The following is a 24,914-nucleotide window of genomic DNA, read 5'->3' as shown; positions in this document are numbered from 1 at the left end:
AAATAAATTATTTTGATTGAAGTAAATGAATTTTAAAAACATAAACGCTCCCCCTTTACATCGCCCGTCATTGAGAATCAAGTTGAGTTATTAGGTAGAAACGCAAATAGTTTTCTTTTAAAAGAGGATTTAGAAAAGGACTTATTAGTAATCAAGTTAAAAATCGTAATAAATAAAAATAGATACAATATAAATATAAATAATTAAATTAGCTAAAATTCAAAAGAAGAATTTTTAGCTTTTCATTTATGCTTTCTGCGACCGAATGCTCCACAAATTCTGAAAAGATGCTGTTATTGAAGTGGGAACAGTTAGCAGGCGAGGATCTCCACTTCCCCCAGGGTTTGATTTTTTTACAACAAAATCTGACAATTAAGAAAGAGAACTCGTAAAACATTTAAAGAAAAACTGAAAATCATAAGATTCTGAAAATCAATCATTTTAAAAAGTATTTATTAATTCACAATATAGTCAGTAAAATATGGTTTTAGATAAAAATGAAATTAGAACAAAAAGTGAACTTAAACCTTTATAAAATCTATTTGTGACATCTGTTTTTAGTGTAAAAATCTTCTGAATTTATTTATTTTTTTTAAGAAATTAAATGATTATTAAATCAGTAGTGACTCATTTAAGGAGCTGAGCGTCTACAGTTACGTTTTCTGGCTCCAATGTTAAAGATTTACGTTTTAGAATTTAAGTATTAGAATATCCCAAATAAACCATAACGTAGATGAATATTGAACTAAAGTGTCGTTTAAGTCAGTGTTTTTTTTCTAAAAGATGTAATAAAAGTTAAGTTAGAAGATTTAAAAACTGTTTGATGTGTTTTCGTTGTGGTTTCAAGACGTTTAACAACGAAGACTTATTGTGCGCTGAGACGCTGTCACTTTAACCCGATGCATCATGGGAGATGTAGTCTGATGGCAGACAGACTCTCTTCTCTGAGCTTCAATGTTTTGTTCACTTGTTCCACGGTCTGACACCGGATTCTGTGGAAAGCTACACCGCTAAAGACGAGCTGTAGCTGGTATTTTTGTTGGAACTGAGAGACTTTATGAGCAGAATCAGAACAAGGAAGTGAAGACTTTAACCACTTCTGACTGGTCAGACTGATGACGTGTGATTAAGCCTCCAAGAATGATTGGTGGAGGCAGTTAAAGGGGCGGGGACTTTTCCAAAAACGCTAAATTGCGGTACCGTCATTCTTATCAAAATGTCTTTAATAGAATCAAATAAACAAAAAGAAAAAATATTTTATGATCTTTCATATTTCTAACTACTCAGTGTTTTATTAAGGCCTGTTTGGATGAACACAGAGCTGATATCCTGGAGATGGGAAATGTTTTTAGATCGGTTAAGGAGGGCAATTTCCCACGGCACACCAGTGTGCCGCGGCACCCTGGGTGAAAAACACTGGTTAAAGTGACTAAATGTATAAAATCTGTTTTACTGGATCTTGGATCGGATTTTACAGAATCCTGTGGTTCTCCTGCAGATCATTCAGTCTCTGGACGAAGACCCGGCCGCCCAGAATAAGCAGCTCACGCTGCGCCTGCAGCAGATCGCCGCCGCCCTGGAGAACAAAGTCACTGACCTCTGACCTCACGGGGAGGGCAGGGCGAGCAGTTGAAATCCAGACGAGGACTCTATGGGCAGCGGGCTGGCGGACTCTTCAAGTGTTAAGAGCTGCCGGAATCGGCAGAGAAAGCCACACCCACTTTTGGATTTGCCGCCTCCTGGACTTTATTTGTTTTTCTGCTCATCTGGACGTGGAAAAATGAGCCTCTCCTCTTTTTTTTTTTTGGTACTCCGCCTTTTATTTTGAGGACTGCATTGGAAAAGCGGCCGTTGACGTCTGTGGATTCAGGAAGGCTCCGCCTCCAATTTTTCTCCTCTGAGCCCCTCCCCCTAAATATAAAGCAGGAATTCAGTCTTTTGTGAGGAACGAGGCCTGGATCAGACTTAATGACAGGAAGTAAGCGGTACGTTGGGGCGCTGCACCACAGCGCCCTCTGATGGCAGAAGAGCGTCCAGCTCAGGGTACGATCCCTTCAGATAAGACAGAATCCTGTAGCTCTCCTCCTCTTCCTCCTCCTCCTCTCTGCTCCTCTGTGGGTGGGACGTAAATGCCTCGTTCTGGAAAATAGTTTCTGCAGAATCCATGGTCCAAACGGCCAAACTTCTTTGTGTTTTGTTGGTTTGAAATCTGTGCCATGACTCTGCTTCCCAAAAACCCTGACAGCTGTTTTCCTTGACTTCATCTACAGAAGCGTTCTGATGTCAGCTGGTCGTTCTCTGCAGACGCACAAGTTCAAAAATGTTTGTTCTGTATGGAAGATCTGAGACGCCAGAAACGTTCTAATTAAACATGGCATTAATTAATTAAAAATTCATGGGGAAAATAAAACGATCACAAATTTAAAAAAACAAACAGGCATTTATATAAATGTTAATCTGAGATTTAGAGGCACAATAATCCATCAGGTTTTACATGTTCATTCATAACTTCAATTTTTAGCTGTAAATTTGCACAAAATCTGAAATATTTGCATTTGTTTTGGGGTTTTTTGTTTTGTTTTTGTTTATTTTCATCAGTCTAAAGTTGCTCAGAAGGCGATGTAAATATAAATATTTAATTTTCCTTTTTTTTTTCTATTTCCAAACAAAGAAGTAAAGAATTTCACATTGCTGTGAAAATTCAGATATTTTTCCACAAAAATCTTTTCTGTTCTGATTGGTTAGCGCAGATTGGATTAGGCCACTCCCATTTCCTTCAGATGTTCAGCTTCAATTAAAAAAAAACAAATTTAATTTGAAAGATCAGCTCAGAAACTTTATTTAAAGTAAAAAAAAAACTGGAAAAATGTTGATAAAATTCATAAATCACTGTAAAAATAGCAGATATTGATGGAAAATGTTTATTTAGAGACCTAAAAACTGTCATTTGGCAAAAATATTCCAGGAGTTTGCATAAAACTTTTCTTCAGTGTTTTATAAATCGAAAACCAAGGATTTTCTTAAAGAGGTCATGAGTCTCTCAGAATAACAAATGTATATTTTTCAGATTCAAACAAGAAAAGTTTCTTTTGTGTTTGCCATGGATCTGCAGAAACATTTAAAAATCTTCCATCTTCAGCTAAATCGACTCGTCCTAAACCCAGACGGTGTGCTGCACGCCACCGGACCGGTTCCTCTTTTAACTTTAACCTGATGGTTTTTTCCGTTTTTAAAACCACTTTGGTGCCAAACGATTTCTTTACAGCCGCATGTTTGTGGCCAAAAACCAAGTGAAGCCAACGATTGAATAATCTGGAGCTACGTTGGTGAGAAACCGATCAAATGTGAAGCTTTTAGGGTCGCCACAAAGCTGTCGATGTTTTCCCTCGAAATAGCAAATGTAAACGTTAAATATGAGCTGGCTAGAATGTTTCTCTTCTCCACCGACTCTTTCTTCCTTCTGCCTTCTCTTCTCCACCAGAGAGTGCCTTAAAGAGTTCAGGTCGGACAGAACGGAGGGAATCGGATATTTTATTTTTTCAAGTTGGCAGATCTTCTGCAGCTGTTTCCAGGAAACTTCAGATGTGTTCAGACTGGTCAGCAGGGGGCGGTAACGCCTCGGTTTGAGGCCAGGAAGATCCAGAGACGATCGGAAAAAGCAGCGACTTTAATGGAAGAGAGAGAAAAAAAAAAACAACAACAACCAAACTTCTCCCATGCTGTGAAGAATTCCTCACGTTTCATATTCAGAAATAGAATCAGCTGATGTGTCGTCACTTTTGCTTTTGTGCCACAAAAAAAGAAAAAAAGAAAGATTTAGAGTTTGGGGTTCATCCTGTCAGATGAAAATAATTTCCATTTCCAGATGTGTCATTTTCAGCAGCCGCTCTAGAAGTTTGGAAAAAGTGGTGCGAAGTTTGTGAAAACTGCCTGAAGAATCGGCTGTTTCTACCTTTGAAGATCACAAAACTGAGGAACGTTGTGGGGTTTTTTGGGCACTTTTTTAGCCAACAGCACCACCTTCTGGTGAGATTTTGCAAACAGTTTTACCACAGATGCACATTTAAGTTCACTAAAACAATCGTAGCGCACATGGCAGACGTCTGAAGGCTTTCTCCTTCGTTGTGGTTCGACCCTAGAGTTGTGTATCTTTGTGCATCCGTCACCATGCCTGTGTTTTGTGTGTTTGAGCCGCGGCGACGGAACGATCGAGCGGCCGTTTGTTTGGACGATGTGAAGGCGAAGTGTCTGTTCCGAGTGAAGCAAACGTATGAATGTTCCTGCCGCCGTGTGAGAGTGCGGAGCTCAAATCTTCTCGTAAGCTGATTGTAGGAGACCAACGGTTTGAAGGACCATGTTTAAACGACGCGGCGGCCTGTGGGCGGAGCTGGACCGAAGCCCAAGTCTGTGACTCTTCTGAGGAAGTGGAGAAGTGGGCGGAAAATCCAGATCTAGGAATCCAAATATCCATTAAAGAAGTTTATATGAAAACTGTTTCTACTTTTCTTTATTTGTTGAGTCTTATTTGTGCTCCAATAATAATCCTTAATGTTGTAAAATCTTCCTAGTTTGCATAGATATGACCAAAAACATCTAAGAAAATTTATGGAGATGAGGGAAAATATTGACTGTGTGTGGACTGAGTGACTCCTCCCACCTGTTGCTCCAAACAGGAAGTGCTCCAAACAGGAAGTACGCTCTGGTTCCAAAAATGCAAACTAGACTTCTATGGAAAAATAATCAGCTGTTATTCAGTCTTTCTATTGCTCAGAATAATCATTCTTGATCCAAAACTTTTTTTTTAAATATGTTCTTGATAATCCTCATATTCAAAAATATCGTCTCTGTTATTCAAGGTATAAACTGGGCAATCAGATGCCTCGGTTGAAAGTAGGTGGAGCTTGTTGGACCCCATATCCAGCGTTGAAAATGTTTGATGGATGTGTAGCCTGCTTTCAAGGGGTAGAGGTGTGGCCTTCCAATCAAGCTCACTTCTGATTGGTGAGAGTAGTTGCCATAGAAACTTTGATTCAGCCAGAAGGAGATCTAGAACCCGCTGGCCATTAAAAAACACAAAAAAAAAACATTAATCCGTTTACACAAAAAGGCATAAATTTAATACATTTTTTATTGCAGAAATATTTCGGGGGGGAAAAAGTAAATTCTAAACATGACCTCTGATTAACCCGAAGGGCGCCACCTTCAGGTAAAGAAAAGAAAATATTTTATATTCACATTTTTGAAACCCCATCCAGATAATCTTGCATCAATAATCATCTTTTGTGACTTTATTCTGATGGAAACTCACATTAAATATTTTAAAAAAAAAATTTGGATCCTCCAAATGTTTCCAGTTGTTTCCAGAAGTAAAGGCGTTCTAATCATTTACACAAACTCCTGTGAATCACACAATTTTTGCTACTGGATTACATGAACGTAAACGTTTTTTGCTCAAATTCCTAAAAATAGTCATTTGATCGAAACTTCGATCACTTTTTACAACTTTTGCTAACTATTCTAGTGGCTTGATGTTTGTGATGGGTCTAACTTTCCTTTGGTAAGACTCGAATGAGTTTTAATTAGGTCAGTGACTCGAAAACATACACGATTCAAATAAACTCTTCATTTGGAACACGGTCTCTTCTGAAATTAAATAGTAAAATTTAATTATTTTTATTTCATGCTTTTATTTATCAAAATATGGGCAGAAATGTAGGATTTATAAAAACTGAATATTTTCTACATGGTTTAGTTTGGGATTATCTATGAGCTAATCTGTGCAGTGGCGGTTTTGATATGGGCGAGGTGGGCATTGGCCCAGGGCGGCACTTCTCTGAGGGCGGCATTTTCCATGCCCACAGAGTTACACACAGTGAAAGGCCAAACTCAAAGAGGAGACTTTGAGCAGGCAATGGGGATTATTTCCCTCAACTCCCTGCTCCGACACAGTAGACCCAACGTGCACGTGACCACCGCCCTCTGCTGCAAGACACTTGCGCCCACTCCTCTTTGTGGTAGTCTTTGGAACATAAGTCAGAAAATTCGACTGGGGGGCGCAACTCATCGGTGGCTAGGTGAATCACACTAACAAGTGATTGGGAGTCTTTTTCACTCTAACGATCAACTCTGGGCCGCAGCTGCGCCTCCCGTCATAGAGACGGAGCCGCGTGTGTCAGAGGGAAGGGGGGGGGTGGTGGGCGCAGACCATTTTTTATGGATTGAGGTTTTTTGGAGGATTTCTGCTGTTGGTGTAGCAAAAAAAATAGGGAAACGCCAAATATTTTTGGAATAATCCCACTAATGAATTCTATGTTTTAGTTTTTAATGTTTTATAAGACCTAAAAATAGTATTCACAATACGTTTTTCTTTTTAGATCCAATCCCTCTGATATGTTTCACAAATAGACACACAGGATGTCACACACCAAGAAATTATTGCTAAAAATGATACAGGAGTCCAGCTCTTCAAAAACGATAAAAGAGAAAAGAAAACGGAATTATTTGATATGTTATTTCTTATTATTAATATTTTCAGGCTTTGTTTGTTTTGTTCTGCAGCATGTTCATATTTTTATCATTTTGACAGAATAGATTTTTATGGAGAGAAAAATATTATAAGTTATTTAAGGTTTAATTTGAGTTACCCTGGATTAATTTTCCTGTATTTATTCATATTTATGTTCAAAAAGTTCAGTTTTAAAGGTTTAAAAGTTTACCTTTAGTGTGTTCAGTAACTGTTTATCTTCTTCGGCCCAAAACCTTAAGCGTGTTTTTAACTTAGGCCCCTGTGTGACTGAGTTTGACCCCCCTGTAATACGAGTCTAGAAAATTCATGCATTTTTTGTGTAAAATAGCTAAATAGAAGATAGGGAACACAACAGGATGTTGTCAAATTTTGTATGTGTGTCCGGGAACGGGCGGGCGGGCGGGGGGGGGCTGGTGGGGTTACTCGCCCAGGGAGTAAGTTAGTTTAGAACCGCCACTGAATCTGCGCATAGTCGCTTTATCTGATCCTGAATGTTGTTTTCTCTCTAAAAGAATTCCAGCATTTTCATGACCCTCAAAGGCATCTTGTCCTTTTGGAGTCCGGCAGCGCTGTGCGCAGGCGCGAACATGAGAGCGCGCTCCACAGTTTCTGTGCGTAAAGTGTCGCAGAGCAGGAGGGTCGCTCTGATTTTCCTCACATTTTCAGGGAGGTTTGTCACCACTCCTCCCTCCTGAGGCGCACGCGCGGGTGGGGTGGGGGGCATGTCTATCTCAGTCTGATCCGGACTCCGCGCACGAGCGCCTCCATTAAGAATTTGGGGAGTGCGCGGAGGAAGATGCTGCCGCTGCTGGTTCTGCTGCTGCCGCTCAGCCTGAGCGCGCTCGGCCGCCCTGACGAGCTCCAGTCTGAGCCGGACTCCGAGTCTCTGGAGGACCTGGACCTGGACCTGGATCTGGTAAGGCTTTTGCAGATGGAGCCTCGCGCCTGCTGAACTTGGGTTTCACCTTGTTTGTGTCTGCAGGCGCTGCGCAGAGTCCCGCGGCAGGTGAAAACCATCCTGGCAAAGGTGGGAAAAAATTTTTATGTCAAACTTCTGGCCACGAGACAAAAATTGATCTAGAATTGAACACATTTAAGTTTTTCTGCAGTTGTAGAAAAAAGATTTGTACTTTTTAGAAGAGAGTGGGTGACCTACTTAGAGCTGGAGGTGCATTCAGTCACTCCCGTCGTGCGCTCTTTTGGGCGTGACGCGCACGAGACCCGCCAAGTGCGCCACGCGCCAAACGTTTTGGGTCCAAACTAAGAACCAGAACTACTATGAACTTCTCCAAAGGCTCTGCTGTGTCCTGGGTTCTCCTGCAGGAGACCAAACCTCACATCCAGGAGCTCTCCATCAAGACCACCATCATCTCCCGCTACGCCTTCACGGCGGTGAACTGCGCCATGGTCAACCGGCACATTTCCGCCGCCGAGGGGGTCTTCCAGTTCCAGATCCCCGCTGATGCCTACATCTCCAACTTCACCATGTGAGGAGTTCCTCCTATCTATTCCAGAAAAGAAAAAAAGTGTATTTTCGGTTAAAAATGTAAAGATAATGAGCAGTTTTAATGTATAAAAGGAAGAGCGTTCTTCATCTACAGGTGTTGAAGTTGATTTATCACCAAATTTTGTTTAGAAACGGCGACTTTCATCCTCATCAATAACGACGTCAGAAGGAACCAGATCTACAACTAAACCTTTGTCTCAAATGCCTTTAGAACCCATTTATGCTTTCAGAAGATACTGACAAACCTCAGCATCTGGAATCGTGGTGGATCGGTTGCCATGGAGATGTCAGCGTTTTTATAACGCTGTTAAAGTTCAGGGGTTCACTGATGCGCACAGCGGCTCCTCGCAAATGTTGTGAGGACAACCCGGCGGAACGGCGACAATGGGCGCTCTGAATGCAAACGCCTATATCTTAAAGCTCGACCTTTGACCTCCCTGAACCAGGATCGTCGGGGGGCGTGTCTACCAGGGTGAGGTCACGTCGAAGGAGAGGAGGGTCAAACAAGGGAACAGCAAAGCCAAGAGCCAAGATTCCAGCGAGAACAGGTACAGAAAGCTGATGGAGACGAGGAAAACGCCACCTGTTGTTTTTATCAAAGCTCCACACTCAGAAATCCAATTTTATATATATATATACTTATATATGTGTCATAAAAAGGCCACAAGAACATGTCAAAACACCCAGGAGACCATTTTTATCCGAGTGGGTCTGTAGAAGTTCTGGTAACATTTCAGTTTTCGTTCAGAACAAACCTGAAAACACGACTTTGGTGTGACCTGAAAAACACTCATCTGGGTTTTGAGGCTTTCAGTTGACGTTTTTTTCCACCGTCTCCAGTCCAGAACCGGAGGTGGAGGTCTTCAGGACGGCGGTGAACATTCCCGGGCGGAACCGGGCCGTCTTCCTGCTGACGTACGAGCAGCTGCTGCAGCGCCGGCTGGGGCGCTACCGACACGTCACCAGTCTGAGGCCCCTGCAGCTGGTCAGCCGCCTCAGCCTGGACGTGACCATCGCGGATCACGCGCCCATCACGGACCTGGAGGTGCTTCCGCTCCAAAGCAGCAGGACCAGCAGCAGTTCTTCCAACTCGCCCAGCGGATCCAAGACAGCAGGTCTGGAGGGTCCATGCAGCAAAACAGTCTGAAAACAAAGCGGGCTGGCACCGACTTCAATCCGCTCCGAGGTCACGCCGTCTCCAAACAAAAACACGCTTCCTGTCTTTGTGCTGCAGTGAAGCCTGTGCTTCCCATCACCACCGAGATCAAACAGCAGGACAACGTCTGGAGGATCACCTTCAGCCCAAACATCGTCCAGCAGGCCCGCATCTCCACCAGCGGCATCCTGGGAGACTTTGTGGTCCGCTACGACGTGCAGAGAGAGCTGGGGATCGGAGACATCCAGGTGAGTGTCGCAGACGCCTGTTCGCCGTGCTCTTCTGTGGCTGCAAACCTGCAAACATCTGTGTCCCCCAGGTTCTCAACGGGCATTTCGTGCACTACTTCGCCCCCAAAGACCTCCCCGCCGTCCCCAAGAACGTGGTGTTTGTGATCGATACCAGCGCCTCCATGCTGGGGGCGAAGATGAGACAGGTAGTGAGACAGTCAGTAAAAATCTTCATCGCTTACAATCAGAGCATAAAGCGTTAGGTATTAAACTGGTAAATAATGAAAATGTCAGTCTACTCTAAAGGGGAAAAATTATAAAAACTCAGATTTGGAAAGAAGAAGAGAGGAGTTGTGTCCCTGCAAAAAATCTTCTGTGATTGTTTGTGCGCTGTGGAAATCTGTAGTTTTGTGGGAAGCTGCTTTCATTTCAACCACTGAACATCTGGAACATTGATGTTTGGAGCAAAAAAGCTGGAATGCAGACGCAGCAAAACATCTGCTTTATGGATGGAAATGCTTCAAATGATTCAACTGCTTCAAAGTTTTCAAATTATTCAACTGCTTCAAATGATTCAAATGCTTCAAATGATTCAAAGGCTTTGAACAGTTCAAATGATTCAAATGCTTCACATGATACAAATGATTTGAACAGTTCAAATTATTCAACTGCTTCAAATGATTCAAATGCTTTGAACAGTTCAAATGATTAAATTGCTTCAAATGATTCAACTTCTTCAAATGATTCAAAGGCTTTGAACAGTTCAAATGATTCAACTGCTTCAAATGATTCAAAGGCTTTGAACAGTTCAAATGATTCAAATGCTTCACATGATTCAAATGATTCAATTGCTTCAAATGCCTCCGCTTTATTAAAAATTCAAAATGATTTAAAATGGATCTGTACATCAGATTAGGAACTCATGATAAGAATTTATTTTTTAATTTTGATTGTTAGTATCTGAATGACTGCAGGGGCGCCGCCCTGGTGGACGCCACCTTCAGTTGTCCTGCTCTGGCCTGCCTGGTGCCTTCGGGATGTTTGCTGCTGATTGTGGCGCCCGTGAACGTCTGCTGTGCCTGAGTCCCTGTGATGGTTACAGAGTTGTTTACAGGAGGGAGCCAAAGTATGAAGCCTGGAAGCGAACTCCAAATCCAGAAGAGCGTGAGCGGAGGCGCCGAGGATGTGGGGCAGAACAGATGATGTCTTCACGCTGAAGCAGATCAAAGGTTGACCTTCTAGCAGCAGCTCACAGGAACGATTTCCCAGGACAGTTGGAGGAAATCTTGAGGATTTGGACCCGTTTCCTTCATTTGAAAGTTTCTTGAGAGTTTCTCGGAAATGTGACGCCGCCCCCTTCCTCCCTCCCACGCTGAAATATCAATATCAGAGCTTTTCCGTGGTCTGAAGAGGAGGCGATCATCTCAGGCAAAGGCCGATCTCTGCAGCTGCTGCAGGAGAAGACATCAGAGCAGAAACATGCAGGCTGATCTGTGCGGGAGGAAGGTCACTGCCTGTGTGGTTATGGAACTTCGCAGAGCCCCCACCCTTTGACCTGGACCCCCACCCGCCCATCGGCTGCCCTCAGAGAGCCGACGGAGAAGAACAAGTCTGTGGATCCACAATGAAGGGATTCAGTCAGTTTGTGGTTCTGATCCCCAGAGACAGAAACCAGACGGACATTTGGAGCCCCCACAGAGCTGAAGATGCTGCTTGTTTGCCATAAATGAGGACGCTTAGGAAGGCGGAGTTACGGGGGTGGAGTCTCAGCTCCATCATGACTCCATTCAGACTCACTTTAGGCTTAGAAATACCTGAAAAACGTTTCCTTAAACTGAGCAAACTGCAGAGAGAAACATCAGAAACGGCAGGCTGCAGATTATCTGAAGAGCAGCTTCATGTTATTTAAAGTTTTTTTGGTCTTTAATGAACTAAAACAACTAAATAAAAACTGTTTAAAATTTGTCCAGAAGGAAGCAAAAGTGCATAAAGTAGAAGTTCAGATACGCAAAAAAACAGGAAAACATCAAACGTTTTCTGACAAACTATAAAGTTTTGTCTCTTTTTGTGACCATCACACAGGTTTTCTAAAGAAATCTGTTTTTATGGAGGCGAGAGGCAGAATTTTGTTAACGAGAATATGATTTTTTTAATCATATATCCTCAAGAAAAGTGAAAACTAAATTTAAAAGGAAAACGGCTGAGTTTTCTGTTGATTTCTGATCTTCTGACTTTTAGTCGATTTAAAGGTTTTTAGTTTAAAATTAAAATAGTTTAAAAGATTTGTTTCGTCTTTAATAATCTGGACCTTAACGTGTTAAATTAGATCTTCGTGAATCAGGAAATGTTTCCAGTCTCTTTTCTAAAAGTGGTGTTCTGAATATCTGCTGCTAACGGGATGTTTTCTGTAGAATGACACAATAATAATAGTCATCAACTGCACCAATTGGCTGTTCAGAGATAATTATGTTGTATTTATATAAAAAATGTAAATCACTTTTCTATTCATAAATAGGCTAAATCTTACATTTCAAGTCTGAAGTTGTGCAAAAATTAGAATTTAATCAAATATTTATGTATTTATATCAGACTCAATTTTACTAAAAAAAACACTAGATTTAAATTAAATAATACTCAGAAAGAAAAATGTAAATACTGCCCTTTTAGAATTTCCTTTAAGATTTAAAAATGATATTTTTATAGTTTTTAAGAATAAATGAGGATTTCTGATGTCTCAGAGAAACAGCTGGGCGGTCCCAAACCACCAAAGAACCATTAACCCATGTGCTATCCTAGGCATTTTACCATTGGGAGGTGGGTCATCTAGACCCACTAGACAGTGCTCTGAACCTTTTTTTTTCAATGATTTGTGATCTTCACTGGTGTTCATGGATTACATGAAATCTTTCCACCTTTATCCACCTTTGTCATGGTAGGGAGAACACGTCAATGTAAGGGTGGGGTCATCTGGACCCCATAGGATAGCGCAGGGGTTAACTGATCCCCCTTCACTGTAAGTTCAGACAGTCCTATGGTGTCTTGTGTATTTTAAAATGTCAAGGGAAATCTTCATCACAGATTCCCTTTATGTAGCAAATTATGGGACAATAAGCAGACAGAAGTTTTTTTTACATCCTCCTCACACCTCAGAGTTAGACTGTTGAACTCTGATCTAACAAAACTATGAGAAAATTAGGAGAAAACTTTTATAAGACTAACAACATTTTAGGAAAATTTGTGATATTTAAATTTTTTTTTTAATTTCTTCAAAAAATAATTTTTTGAGAAAACTTTGAGATCCTTCTGAAAAGATTTTTGGAAAAATGTTGTGAATACTACAATGACTTAAAAAGAATCAGGAATACTTTGAGAGGACCTTGAAAAAGCTTGAGCAGATGCTGAAGACAGTATGAATTCGAGCTTTAAAATATCCTCTACATTGGGAAATGGTAGTAGAAATATAACGCTATGGGACCATTTGGTTTGAGATTACAATAATAAAGAAATGTTCCTTCTTATGCAGCTCCATGATGGTAGATGATAACCTGGAATACGTCCCAAACCACTGAACGAGGCTAAATCTACAGCATTGGTGGATCTTCTTCTTTAACCTCATTGAGAGTCTTTGGAATTGAGTCAAACTGGAGATTTAAGACGTTTTTTCATGGAAGATTGGACCAAGGTCTTAAAGAGTACCATCAACAACCAAATTTAAGGATCAAAAGCTAAAATCTTTAACCCTTTGATCTGGTATTGGTGGAATATATCTCCCAACTCTACAGCACAACAGCTTCATTCACTTTCTGCTCATTTACAAGAGACAAAACCGATTTGGATCTGACCACAGCCTCAGTTCCATCCTAAAATGTGACCCTGAAGTTTCTTGCGGACGTTCTATGGGGCGACTGGTGACTTGAAGCTAAAGGCTAATGGCAGACCTGCACTGTTTGTTTGGAGCCAAGTGAGCAGTAAACAGACATTTTCCTGGTGACGTTGGGAGTCTGTTTGATTTCATCGAGTAGGCTACTAATTTAAACCTCACGGTGCATGTGGAGCCTGTGTGGGCCCCAGGACTGTTGCTCAAGAGAGGCAGTTATGGAACAAAAGAATTTTGATATTTAAAGCAAATCTATTAGACATTTATCTAAACACGCTAAAAATATGTTGACATTTTGTTCCACTATAAACATTGTAACATAATTACGGATTAAAGGACTTCTGAGTGCAGCTCAGGGGGTACAGCTGTGTCATGTGTGTTGCAATCATTTCTTTGGGTTTATTTTCAAAATAAAAGGCCCATGCAGTTCCACATTGCTATAAATGTTTCTCTTTGTGACCCTCAGACCAAAGATGCTCTTTTCACCATCCTGAAGGACCTGCGACCTGGAGATCATTTTAACTTCATCAGCTTTTCCAATAAGATCAAAGTTTGGCAACCGAACCGTCTGGTGCCGGTGACGCCGCTGAACATCAGAGATGCCAAGAAGTTCATCTACTTGCTGATGCCAACAGGGGGTGAGAGATGTTAAAATGGCTTCCTCTTGAGGGATTTTAGTGTATTGTAGACTTTTACAAGCCTAACAAAGAGTCCTTGGGGTCACAGAATTTCTTCGTCGTTGTTCCCTTTCTTCTTTGTAGGCACCAACATTGATGGCGCCATCCAGATGGGCTCCTCCGTGCTTCGTGAGTACCTCTCAGGATCAGACAGCGGTCAGAACAGCGTCTCCCTGATCATTTTTCTGACGGATGGACGGCCCACCATCGGAGAGGTCCAGTCAGCTACAATCCTGGGGAACACGCGCTCGGCCGTGCAGGAGAAGTTCTGCGTCTTCACCATCGGGATTGGTAATGACGTGGATTACCGGCTGCTGGAGCGGATGGCGTTGGATAACTGCGGGATGATGAGGCGGATCCCCGAGGAGGCGGATGCCAGCGCCATGCTGAAAGGGTACAGTTGTGTTTCTGCTCATCACCCATGATTTTTAGTTTTTTTTCCCACGGTTTGTGCCCATTAACACAAATGCGTTGGAGGAATAGTCTCTGACATCATCCTTTAGACTATGATTGTTGAAAATGATACTAGAGTTTACTCTGCCTGCCTCACAGCATACCAAAAAATGGGCATTTGGCTGTGAAGTGAAAGCTTTACGTGAACTCATGGGCCCTCCAACCTTTTAAAAAAAGTGTGATAAATGGAAAATAAGCAAAAAATCTGGGCCTCTTTGCCAAATTTTCTTTGAATAAGAAGTCAAATTTGCAAATGGGTTAAGAAAAATGGTCTTACCAAGATATCTTATTGTAAGAAAAGGATGTGTTTTCTTAAACAAAGATTATTTTGCTCATGAGAAACTTTCTTGATATGATTATTTTTCTTGAAACGAGGATTCAGATTCTTTGGGGTTTATATTTGCTGTGACCAAACAGAAAAATTGGGTTAAATGTGGGGGTGTCGAGATTGAACGAAAATTCGATTCTATTTGACATGTGTGGTCGCTAAATCGATTCATAGTCCATATTGGTTCATTTTGAACAATCTGATTCTCTGACCTAAAATGGATCCACAACATCTTTATCCCAAACTTCAACCAGTGTGACTCAGACAGAAATTCCTGCTACTGAACAGTGACGTTTTCCAGATTCCTTGGATTTCTTCAAGTGTAAATGAAATCTGTGTCCAAACAAACAAGTAAACTAGAATGAATGTCAAACACATTCACATGCTAGTTTCCTAAAGTTCAGCCCACTGTTGTTTTTCCACATCCAAAGAATCCAAAGGGAACATTCTTAGAAGGTTCTAGAACACTGGATGGTCACATGACTTTATTCAATGTCTGTCCACACATTGGACACCCCTAGTTAAATGATTTAAACTTTGTGGAATAGAGAGCTGGTGTAAAACTAGGTTTAATAAGCTTCCATTGATGTGAATTATGAATGCATCCAAATAAAGAAAAGTTTGGATTCACACTTGTCTTTTTGCGCTGCAGAAACAAAAGAAAGATAGAAAAAGAAATTCAGTTTTTGTAGCTTTATTGTGAAACTTGGTTTTAAAAATGTTCTAGAGCCTTAAATTAGTCATCTGTGTTGAATTGATCCTGCATGTTGAGTTGTTGCCCTTTTTGAGTTGGTAATAATTCATTCTTTCAAGTGTTGTATATAAAATGTTGATTTAACAACATTGAACATTTTTTTGGCCAAGGCTCCCAATCTGTTAGTAAAGCTTAAAACCAAAGTTTTTTTACGTTTGACCCTTATACAATGTTTTTACGCCGTGGTGGCAGTCGTGTTCTTTTCCATACGTTTCCCTTACGTCTTCCTTTCTCTCCCTTCAACAAGACCATCTATCTCTCATCAAAGGGGAACCATAAGCGGTAAATGTGACGGTGCTGAAAACAGACACCTTTAATTAACTTAAACATGAGGCAGACAGGAGTAGCCACCCTCATTCTCTGCCAGACCCTTTTTTTCTGTCCTCTTTACAAAACCCCTCTCCTCCCTTCCTTTCTTCCACTCTCGGACACATCAGGTGTTTGTTCAGCCGCGCAGGAATGCGTTTGTGTTGTGAAACCTGCGTCTGAGTTCACAGATAGACTTTGATAAAAGTCCCGTCCTACTTAAACAAACACTCCGGTTCACAGGTGAGGAACTTTACTGCCCTGTGACACTTTTAGGAGTGTGTGCATATACCTGGGGGGTCGTAGCCTTTGGTGCAAAAGAAAAAGATGACATCTAATGTGAACTTTGATGTTTTTATTCCTGATCCACATCTAGACATCATCTGGATTTTTCGATTAAACTTGCAGCAATGGCTCGATTGATATTAGCCTATACAATGACAAATGGAATCCTTGATGGGTCAAATGTCAATTCAAACTAAACATTGCCAAACATGAGTGACTGGATGGATCGGTTGGCTGCTTGTAGGATTGGCATATAGGAAATAAGGGTTCGATTCCCAGGGGGAGGGGCTTCATCCAGTGTGGGTCCTTAGGTGGGTCGTTCCTGCTACTGCCTGACTATGTAGCCAAATGGGGGTCATTTTTCAACCCCCCTGAAGCCTGCACACTGTGCAAGGGACCCATTGGTGCTGTTCAAGTGATGCATATGTGCTCTGTGCGTGCAGGCTGACTGTTAGAAATCAGATTATCGTTTGTGTAGGGCACTTATATAGATACGGGCACTTGTCCAAAACATGCACACCCCCATTTGCTCAGTCAATAAGGAGCCAGTACTCTGACCTTACCACCAACTGGAGTGTGGCGTAGGGACACTGTACGACAACATCACCCATACCTCATACTTCATGATACACTTACTACATGGACGACAATGGTATATTCCATCTTCAAGACACCCCTTGAAGTGTCTGACAAGCCCCAAGAGAACTAAGCCATACCTTTGATGTTTCTATTCTTGATCCCCATCTATACATCCTTCTGGTATTTAGACCAAAACTTCCATCAATGTTTTGATTGATAACAACCTATAAAATTGCAAGACGATACCATGATGTTTAAAAGGCAGGACTCATACTCAACATTGCAATACACGTACAAAAATATCCCAAAGCTAAGCGTTTAACGCTAAACGTTGGGTTACTGGAAGTTCAAAGATTATCTGTAAAAGACGGAATGTTTAACGACTTTGATCTTTTAGCTTTGCTTCTTCATGTTCCCTATTCCTGTATTTGGATGGTAGAGTTATTTATGGAGGAATTCCGGGTGTGTTTCTGTCCAGGTTCTATGATGAAATAGGAACTCCTCTGCTGTCCGACATAAGAATCAACTACACAGAGAGCACTGTCGGATACGTCACCCAGAACCTTTTCACCAACTACTTCAACGGCTCTGAGATCGTCATCGCTGGGAAGCTGAAGAACACCAGTGCAGAGTCCCTCCATGTGCAGGTCACCGCCAGCAACAACGACAAGAGCATTGTTCTAGAGACAGACGTGCCTTTGCAGCATCGACAGCTGGAGACTCAGAGGCGCGTTAAGGAAGCCACTGCTGCAATGGCGGCAGGAGCCAAAGCTCCAGCGTCAGGATCATTGTCAGGACTGGGGTTCCCTCTTGGTTCCATTGCAGAACACTTTGCAGAACGTGTCTGGGGTTTCCTAAGCGTCAAAGAAGGGCTACGGGCACGGCTACGCAGTACAACCAGCAAAGAGAGAGAAGATCACATCCAACGGGCCACCAACCTGTCTTTGACCTACAACTTCCTCACCCCACTAACAAACATGGTGGTGGAGAAACCTGTTGTCCTGGCTGATGGGACTATGGAAACAGCCTCTAATGCAGCACCTGAGGCAGATGAGATGCCCCCTGCTGCCAATGACCTTCCAGGTGAAGCAGATGCTGAAGCAGAACAGAGGCCAATCAGGAGGCTGGGCAGCCAGACTGCCCCTTTGACGAACACATTAGGTAAGGATTCAAAGGGCCACTGTCGACTGTAGATACAAGCGCATGTATGTACAGTTTGCAGAGGATAGTGTCAATTATCAAATCTGGTAAATCTTATTCCAGGCTTTTTGATGATATAAATTTGAATCAAAAGAGGCAGTGGTGTTCAATTTAAAGAATATTTCCATAAATTTTCAATATTTGCCCTCTAATTAAACCAAAAAAAACAGATCAATTTGTTTTGTACACAGAATTCATTCTACTATCTATTACGATGTAGGTTTTCCAAAAGGGTAAACAATGCTGAGGTCTGGTAAAAGTAAAATGACTGTAAAGTTTGTCTGCCAAGACTCTTCTTGGTTAGAAGTCAAATATTTTTATAATGACGTTTTTTAAATCCAAACTGACCAAAGTCCTCCTTTGTAAAGCCTAAACAGTTGTCCCCCCTTAAATTACCATATGTACCATCTCCTCTGTTCAGACACTTGGTATTACACTAATACCACGGCCACAGGTGACTGATGTTCCTTACAGGGAGGACTTCAGATTAAAGTGTTGACACCTGTCCTCAGGCTGGAGTTAAGTATTATCTTCCTTGCAGGTAAAGACAACCGGAGACCAGCCAAGAAACCCATCACCATCTCCAAAACATCAGGTGACCCCAAATCCTCTGGTTGTCAGATGTGAATCTGTATCCTCTGATATCCTATGAGAAAATGGTAGAGGGGTTTCCATGGTTCTATTTGAAGGGATGGGGGTATTGTAGACACAGACATATGTGCTCTGGGGGTGGGGGGTCCTGTAATCTGGACATTTGTCAGGCAGTCTTCAGTGATCACAGACGGTGGGATTCCTCTGAACCAGGTCTATTTGAAACACCAACACAGGCTCCCAGCAGAGCTTTGAATGGGAAAATGGGCTTTTGAGCACGAACCCTGAAGGAGTAGAGCAGTGGAAGTTTGTGCTAATGTAAAGAGAGGGAAGCCATCACAGGCAGTTTAGTGAGGGCCACGGACTCTGTCATTAGCATCACTCTTTAATCTCACTGCGCCTCTCTTTGTTTTGGTTCTCAAGCGTCTAGCAGCCTAAAACAAAGATGAACGTCAAATGTCTGGAAAACTTCTACTAATGTGCATTTGTTCACTTATAAATATTTTATATCTTATTTTATATTCTTTATAGACCAATTGAGCTACAATTACTGTTCTAGCATCTCTACATGGGCCTCTGTGTAACACTGTAAACCTCAAGCTGAATAATTCAGAAATTAAACATCCTTGGTGATTTAAATGTGAAAGTCACTATAAACTAAAGGCTGCACGTTTATGACGCCAGGTGCAATGTCTAAACTTAATTGATTTCTATTCCTACGATCCAACCAGATTGATCTGCCTGAGGCTAGTTGATAATCAAATCCACTATAACCATTATAAAATCGGTTCAAAAGGAAACAAATCAGTGATATAAATACTGGAAAATACCATTCATATTAAGGCAAGGTAGGTTTATTTTCCTGTACTGTAAAAATGACTAAGTCCACAGACACGATGTCAGCAAAAACTGATCATTCCAGTCCAATCTGTGAAAGGACTTTGAATTTACCAAAGTCATGTGACCATACAGTGTGCTAGAATGTTTTAATAATATTCCGTTTGGATTCTTTGGATGTGGAAAAACAACAGTGGGCTTAACTTTAGGAAACTAACATGTGAATGGATTTTACATTCAGTTTTGTTTACTTGTTCTTTTGTACACATATTTATTACACTTGGCTATCTTGAAGAAATATACGAAATCTATAAAACGTCACTTGCACTGTTCAGTAGCAGCTATTGCTCTCTGAGGCTCACTGGTGGAAGTTTTGGATAAAGATAATCTGGATCCATTTTAGGTTAGAGAATCTGATCTTTCAAAATGAAACAATATGGACTATGAATCGTATTGTCAACCACATATTATGATATGAATTGGATTGATGTTAAAATGAACCAATACTGACTATGAATCTGATCAGATATGAATCTATAAGAATCAATCGTTCTTTTTTAATTACCTTTTTGTCCAGCAGCAAACAGATCAGAGCTGAAGGCCTCTTGTGTTGGACAAATTTTACTGTTACAATCGAGGGTTATGAATCTTCAGACACACAAGGTGTATATTTGTATAAACCTCTTTTGTATTTGAGGCTAAACTTTATTTATATCAATTGTGTTTGTATACATTTCTTGTTGGACCAGGCGGAAAAGAGAAGAGAAAAGGGTGTGTGATGTGAATTGAATCTGTGTTAAAATGAATCGTTATGACCAAAGACTGTCTGATAGGGTGCACTGTGGCTTCTAGAACTGTGTGTTTTGTCCCTAACATGTTTTTATTGCTACATTTATCAGATAGTTTCTAATAGTTCTTTGTAAAGCACGTTTCTCTATGTCTTTTAGCGGACGGTGACCCCCACTTTGTGGTAGAGTTTCCCCTCAGTAAGCTAACGGTGTGCTTTAACATTAACGGTGAACCTGGACACGTCCTTAGCCTGGTTTCTGACCACAAATACTCAGGTAAGTTGTAGGTTTGATGGATTTTTCACCACAACGAACATCGTGACTTTTGACCGACTGTGCTTGGATTCTACAGAAAATGATTCTGTGCCTCTAAAACCTCACTCCATTGACTGTTGTTTTGGAGACGTAAGATTGTACAGCTTTAAAGGATGCATGGTGGGGTGATGGTTAGCTCGCTCGCCCCACAACGAGAAGGCCCATCTCGCCGTTCTTTGTGTGGGTTCCAGTAGGTACTCCATCTTCCTCAGACACTCCAAAAACAAGCTTCTTGGGTTAATTGGTGACTGTAAATTGTTCCTTGGGTGTGTGTGGTTGTCTGGCCCTGTGATGGAGTGGCAAACTGTCCAGGGTGTATCCTGCTTTTGCCCAACTGTAACTGGGTAGGCCACGTCACCCCAAAATGGTAATTAGCAGGTATAGCAAATGGGCGAATGGATAGAAGTTTAGTTATGTGACAGGTCCTCATAATCTGCTGCTTAGTACGTTAGCTGACAAAGCTGGTAAAGAATGAGAATAAGAAGTCCTTTATTAGTCCATCGGTGGGGAAATTGCACTTAACCGTCTTAAACCAAACTTTAAGTTACGGAAATGTCATGAGGTAGAACCAATTCAGAACAATCTTTATTTCAAGAGATTTTAAAATAAACAGATTGATGCTTAGGTAAGCTTTGGTTTTGTTGTTTCCATTGAATTGGTAACTTCTAGCAGGTTTATTGTTTTGAAAATTGACCTCAGTTGAGAAAAGTTTAATGTTTTAAGGTTCATGTCTGTCTGTCCATCCATCCATCCATCCATCCACTCATCCCTTCTAGAGTCATAGAGTTGCTGGAGCTCAAGTGAAGGTGGGGTTCACAGTAGACCAGGCGTCTGCAACTTTCAACACTCAACATGCAACCAACCACAGCCCCCCAGGAGCCACAAAGTTTTACTTCACCCTTTAGAAAAATAAAACGCTGATTCGTATCTATGTTTTGGTTACTATTATGATCAATATAAGTTTATAATTTTTGAGAGAGGTTAACATGACTTCCTTTCAAAATAAAAGACACCTTGTGCCACATGAGATTATCATAGTGTCATGTCAGCAGAAAAAAGAATAACTATACTCTGCTTTATAGACAGGCATACATTAGCTAATAAACCATGATGTGTTTACTCACCTTCGCTACACTAAATTGATTGCTGGAGCGTCACAGCTATCGTAGTCAGGAGCATTAATTAAATGTTGACTTATTTGACGGTTAGGCTTATTTTTGCATGTAGTCCGAAAAATGTTTTAAATTGAACGATATTTTAGTATTCTTCAACCAGAGAGCCACAATGGAGAAGTAAAAGAGCCAAATGTAGCTCCAGAGCCCCAGGTTGCAGACCCCTTCTCTAGCCCTTGTGTTATCCTAGGCACTTTCCCATTGGGAGTTGGGTCATCTAGACCCACTAGACAGTGCTCTGAACCTTTTTTCTTCAATGATTTGTGATCTTCACTAGTGTCCATGGATTACATGAAATCTTTCCACATTTATCCACCTTTGTCATGGTTGGAATAACACGCCAAAATAAGGGTGGGGTCATCAAAGATAGCACAAGGGCTAGACAGATCAACGGTTGGTTGTGGGGCCACACAACCACACACACAGCTACTCACACTCACACCTAGGGACAGTTTATAATAACCAGATAACCTATGATGAATGTTTTTGGAGGGTGAGAGAAAACCAGAGTGCCCGGACAAAACCCACGCATGCACAGGGAGAATATGCACACAGAAAGGTCCAAGCCCGGGATTCCAACCAGGACCTTCTCTCTGTGGGGCAAGAGGGCTAACCTTTAGACCACATGTGTCAAACTCAAGGCCCGGGGGCCAAATGTGGCCCTCCATGTCATTTCATGTGGCCCCGAGAGCATAAAAGTTTTTAATTTTTTCAAAATAAAAATTGGTTTATATTTATTCATATCTAGGGGGAACTGAACATTAACTATTGGATTGGGCAACTATACAATAGGACTTTAACACTGTCAATATAGGTTAGGCTATATAATCAAATTTATGGATTTATGGAAAAGGATTTATGCTAGAGTAACAAACAAACATATATTTCCTATGCAACTGTAATTGTCACTTTAAAGAGTTATAATAAATAAATAATGAGTTATTCAATATGAATAAGTAGTTCCATTTATTTTTCATTACATTTAGTTACATGTATAATTTACATGCGCCCCTTTGAGAACAACCACCATGCAGATGTGGCCCTCGGTGAAAATTAGTTTGACATCCCTGCTTTAGACCATCGTGCAGCCTTGTCAGTTTGTGCTTTAGCCAACATGTTTGCAGTAGTTGCCTGTTTTAGTCAACCATTGGTCAGGTTAATGGATAGAAATGTAAACTTTGGTTGGTGCATCAGTTTAACACCATGGAATAAAATTGCATAGAACAGGTTTCATTTGTTACCAATTGATTCACTCTGTGTGAAGCTTTGCTTTTATTACCTATTGTCCTTTATTCCTATAACTCCAGATGCACCTTAACACAATAGGTGCCTTTAATTTTGTCCTGCTTATTATTTGATGACGTCTATTTTATTCTATTCTACTCTTTTGTACTCTATTCTATTCTATCAATGCTGCATAAAAAGGGGTTTTGTAGTGGACTGACACAGCAGTGTTGTGGCAGTTTCCAGACTTTGTGTTATTTTTGGTGTCACAATATTGTAAAGCAGCCCTGGTTAGACACCAGGCTCATAGTTCTTCCTAGCAACAGCGTAAACTCTGTTTAAGTCCATTTTATGGTTTGTTGGACAGAAAAATATCTTTTAAACTGAAATTTTAAACTGAAGCTGTTGGGGATTGGGAATTGCACCATTCACTTTAGATTTAGACACCAACATTTACAGGGTAATAAAATGAGTTTGTATTAACCACACCTCTATGGTCCCACAGGCGTTACAGCCAATGGCAAGCTCATTGGTGCCCCAGCGCCTCCAGGCAGCCACAAGCAGCAGCGCACCTACTTCAGCACCATCACCATCGTGGCGGATCGACCCAAACGGGCCTACATCGAGGTGACGCCCAGGAAGGTCATCCTGGATGGACAGGACCGCATCGTCCTGCCCTGCCACTCCACCGCTGCGGTGGACAGCGGCGTGCTGTCTGTGGCTGTGGTGGGGAAGGCCAATGTGACTGTGACCATAGGAGGAAACATCAGCTTTGTCATCTTGTTGCATCAGTACAAGAACCCGGCGCCTTACCAAAGAGACCACCTAGGCTTCTACATCGGCAACAGTAAGGGGCTGTCGGACAACTGTCACGGTCTGCTGGGTAGGTGTGGAAGCAGTAGTTGTACTTTTAACAACTGAATAATTATTAAGTTACTTTTAGTTGTAATTTAGGAAATATTTCCTTTTTTTAATATTAACATTTACTTATTAGGAATAAATGTTGATCAGTTCTTAATAAATAACGGTTAGAAAGGTGTTACTACCAGTTATTATGATGTATAAATGTTAATAAAGGTTATGTTAATATTTATTCTTAGCAAATAAATGATATTTTATTCATCAAGGCTAAAGGTTAATAAACATTCATTAACATGTTTAACAAGTTCTCTCACTGAATATTTAATAATGAATACAATAGAAATAGTCAGAATACATGTTAATAAAGCCCTAATTAACAGTTTTGTTACCTTTTTGTTTAATGAATAAATAAATCCATATTGGTAAAATCTTTATTAACATTTATTGACATGTATTTAAATCAATATTTATAAATACATATTTTATTAATTAATTATTAAAAGTATGAAAACATTTATTATTCATTAAGAAATGACATGAAAAAATATCTACATTTATTCATTAAGAATAAATGTTAATGAAGCCTTTGGACATTAGCTGAGCTTGAACTTATCCCACTTCCAGGTCAGTTTCTCCACCAGGAAGTGGGTCTGGCGGAACTTCCTGTGCAGGTGGGGGCTGAACCCGACACAGTCCTGAAGGTGAAAGATCGTTCGGTGCCGGTGGTTCACAAAAGCAGGAAGATTTACAGCGGCACGCAGAGCGTCGACTGCTGGTTCGCCCGCAACAACGCAGCCAAGCTGATAGACGGACAGTATGAGGACTATCTGATGTCGCACATGTTTGACACGGGAGACTGGCCACAGGGGACAAACCGGATGTGAGCCGGTTCAGAAAATCTGTAAACCAACAAGTTTTTTATTTTTTAAAGGTCAATTTTGACTTTATCTTTATTGTATTTTTTATCGAAAGTTTATGTTTTTATTATTTTGTTACATTTGTGACTGTAAATAAAACCTTTAACCCTATATTTGATGTCTAGGACGTGTTTTCCCATGCAGCTTAACATGTCAGAGTGTGGATCCCACCTGGTTACCATGGAGACTTGACACACACCTAACACGCTGTGAAACACACAACTTCTTCTTCTTCCCTGTCATCAGGTGGAGGTCACAGGGCTCCGGGCCACGCCCCCCACAGGTGTGTTCTGTCCAGGTCGTCTGTCATCTGGCTGCCTCGCCGCAGGAA

At 41.2% G+C, this 24,914-nt stretch overlaps 2 protein-coding genes across 3 annotated transcripts in view; both read left to right on the top strand.

The window, feature by feature from the left end:
• plxnb2a.1 (plexin b2a, tandem duplicate 1) overlaps positions 1-4,491 on the top strand; it is a 168,940-nt gene extending 164,449 nt beyond the window's left edge. Inside the window, exons 42-43 of one of the 2 annotated variants that reach the window (XR_013653571.1) lie at positions 1,499-2,043; positions 3,482-4,491. Coding sequence is in view for 1 of the 2 variants with exons in the window: in XM_004083283.5 (XP_004083331.2) it covers positions 1,499-1,603 (105 nt within the window). In the remaining variant the exon portion in view is untranslated. Of the gene's footprint in view, positions 1-1,498 lie in introns of both variants that reach the window. The other variant, XM_004083283.5, reaches the window with a different exon arrangement.
• Positions 4,492-7,099: 2,608 nt separating this feature from the next.
• itih5 (inter-alpha-trypsin inhibitor heavy chain 5) lies at positions 7,100-24,694 on the top strand. The gene is made up of 14 exons (XM_023952359.2): positions 7,100-7,442; positions 7,509-7,553; positions 7,850-8,013; positions 8,480-8,581; positions 8,874-9,148; positions 9,268-9,437; positions 9,509-9,625; positions 13,763-13,934; positions 14,058-14,367; positions 17,157-17,839; positions 18,420-18,473; positions 20,254-20,370; positions 23,311-23,688; positions 24,291-24,694. Exons 1-14 carry the CDS (start codon positions 7,323-7,325, stop codon positions 24,548-24,550), a joined length of 2,967 nt encoding a protein of 988 aa, XP_023808127.1. The 5' UTR covers positions 7,100-7,322; the 3' UTR covers positions 24,551-24,694.
• Positions 24,695-24,914: the final 220 nt, after the last annotated feature.

The sequence above is a fragment of the Oryzias latipes genome, chromosome 23 (genome assembly GCF_053564925.1).
Source record: "Oryzias latipes strain Hd-rR chromosome 23, Olatipes_Hd-rR_3.1".
Lineage (NCBI taxonomy): Eukaryota > Metazoa > Chordata > Actinopteri > Beloniformes > Adrianichthyidae > Oryzias > Oryzias latipes.
Note: the sequence above shows the minus strand (reverse complement) of the source record. Positions and strands in the feature narration are given on the sequence as shown.

Coding starts and splice junctions, on each gene's coding strand:
- itih5 (XM_023952359.2), top strand. CDS start 7,323: ATGCTGCCGCTGCTGGTTCTGCTGCTGCCGCTCAGCCTGAGCGCGCTC. Junction 7,554..7,849: donor TGAAAACCATCCTGGCAAAG/GTGGGAAAAAAT, acceptor GTTCTCCTGCAG/GAGACCAAACCTCACATCCA. Junction 8,014..8,479: donor TACATCTCCAACTTCACCAT/GTGAGGAGTTCC, acceptor TCCCTGAACCAG/GATCGTCGGGGGGCGTGTCT.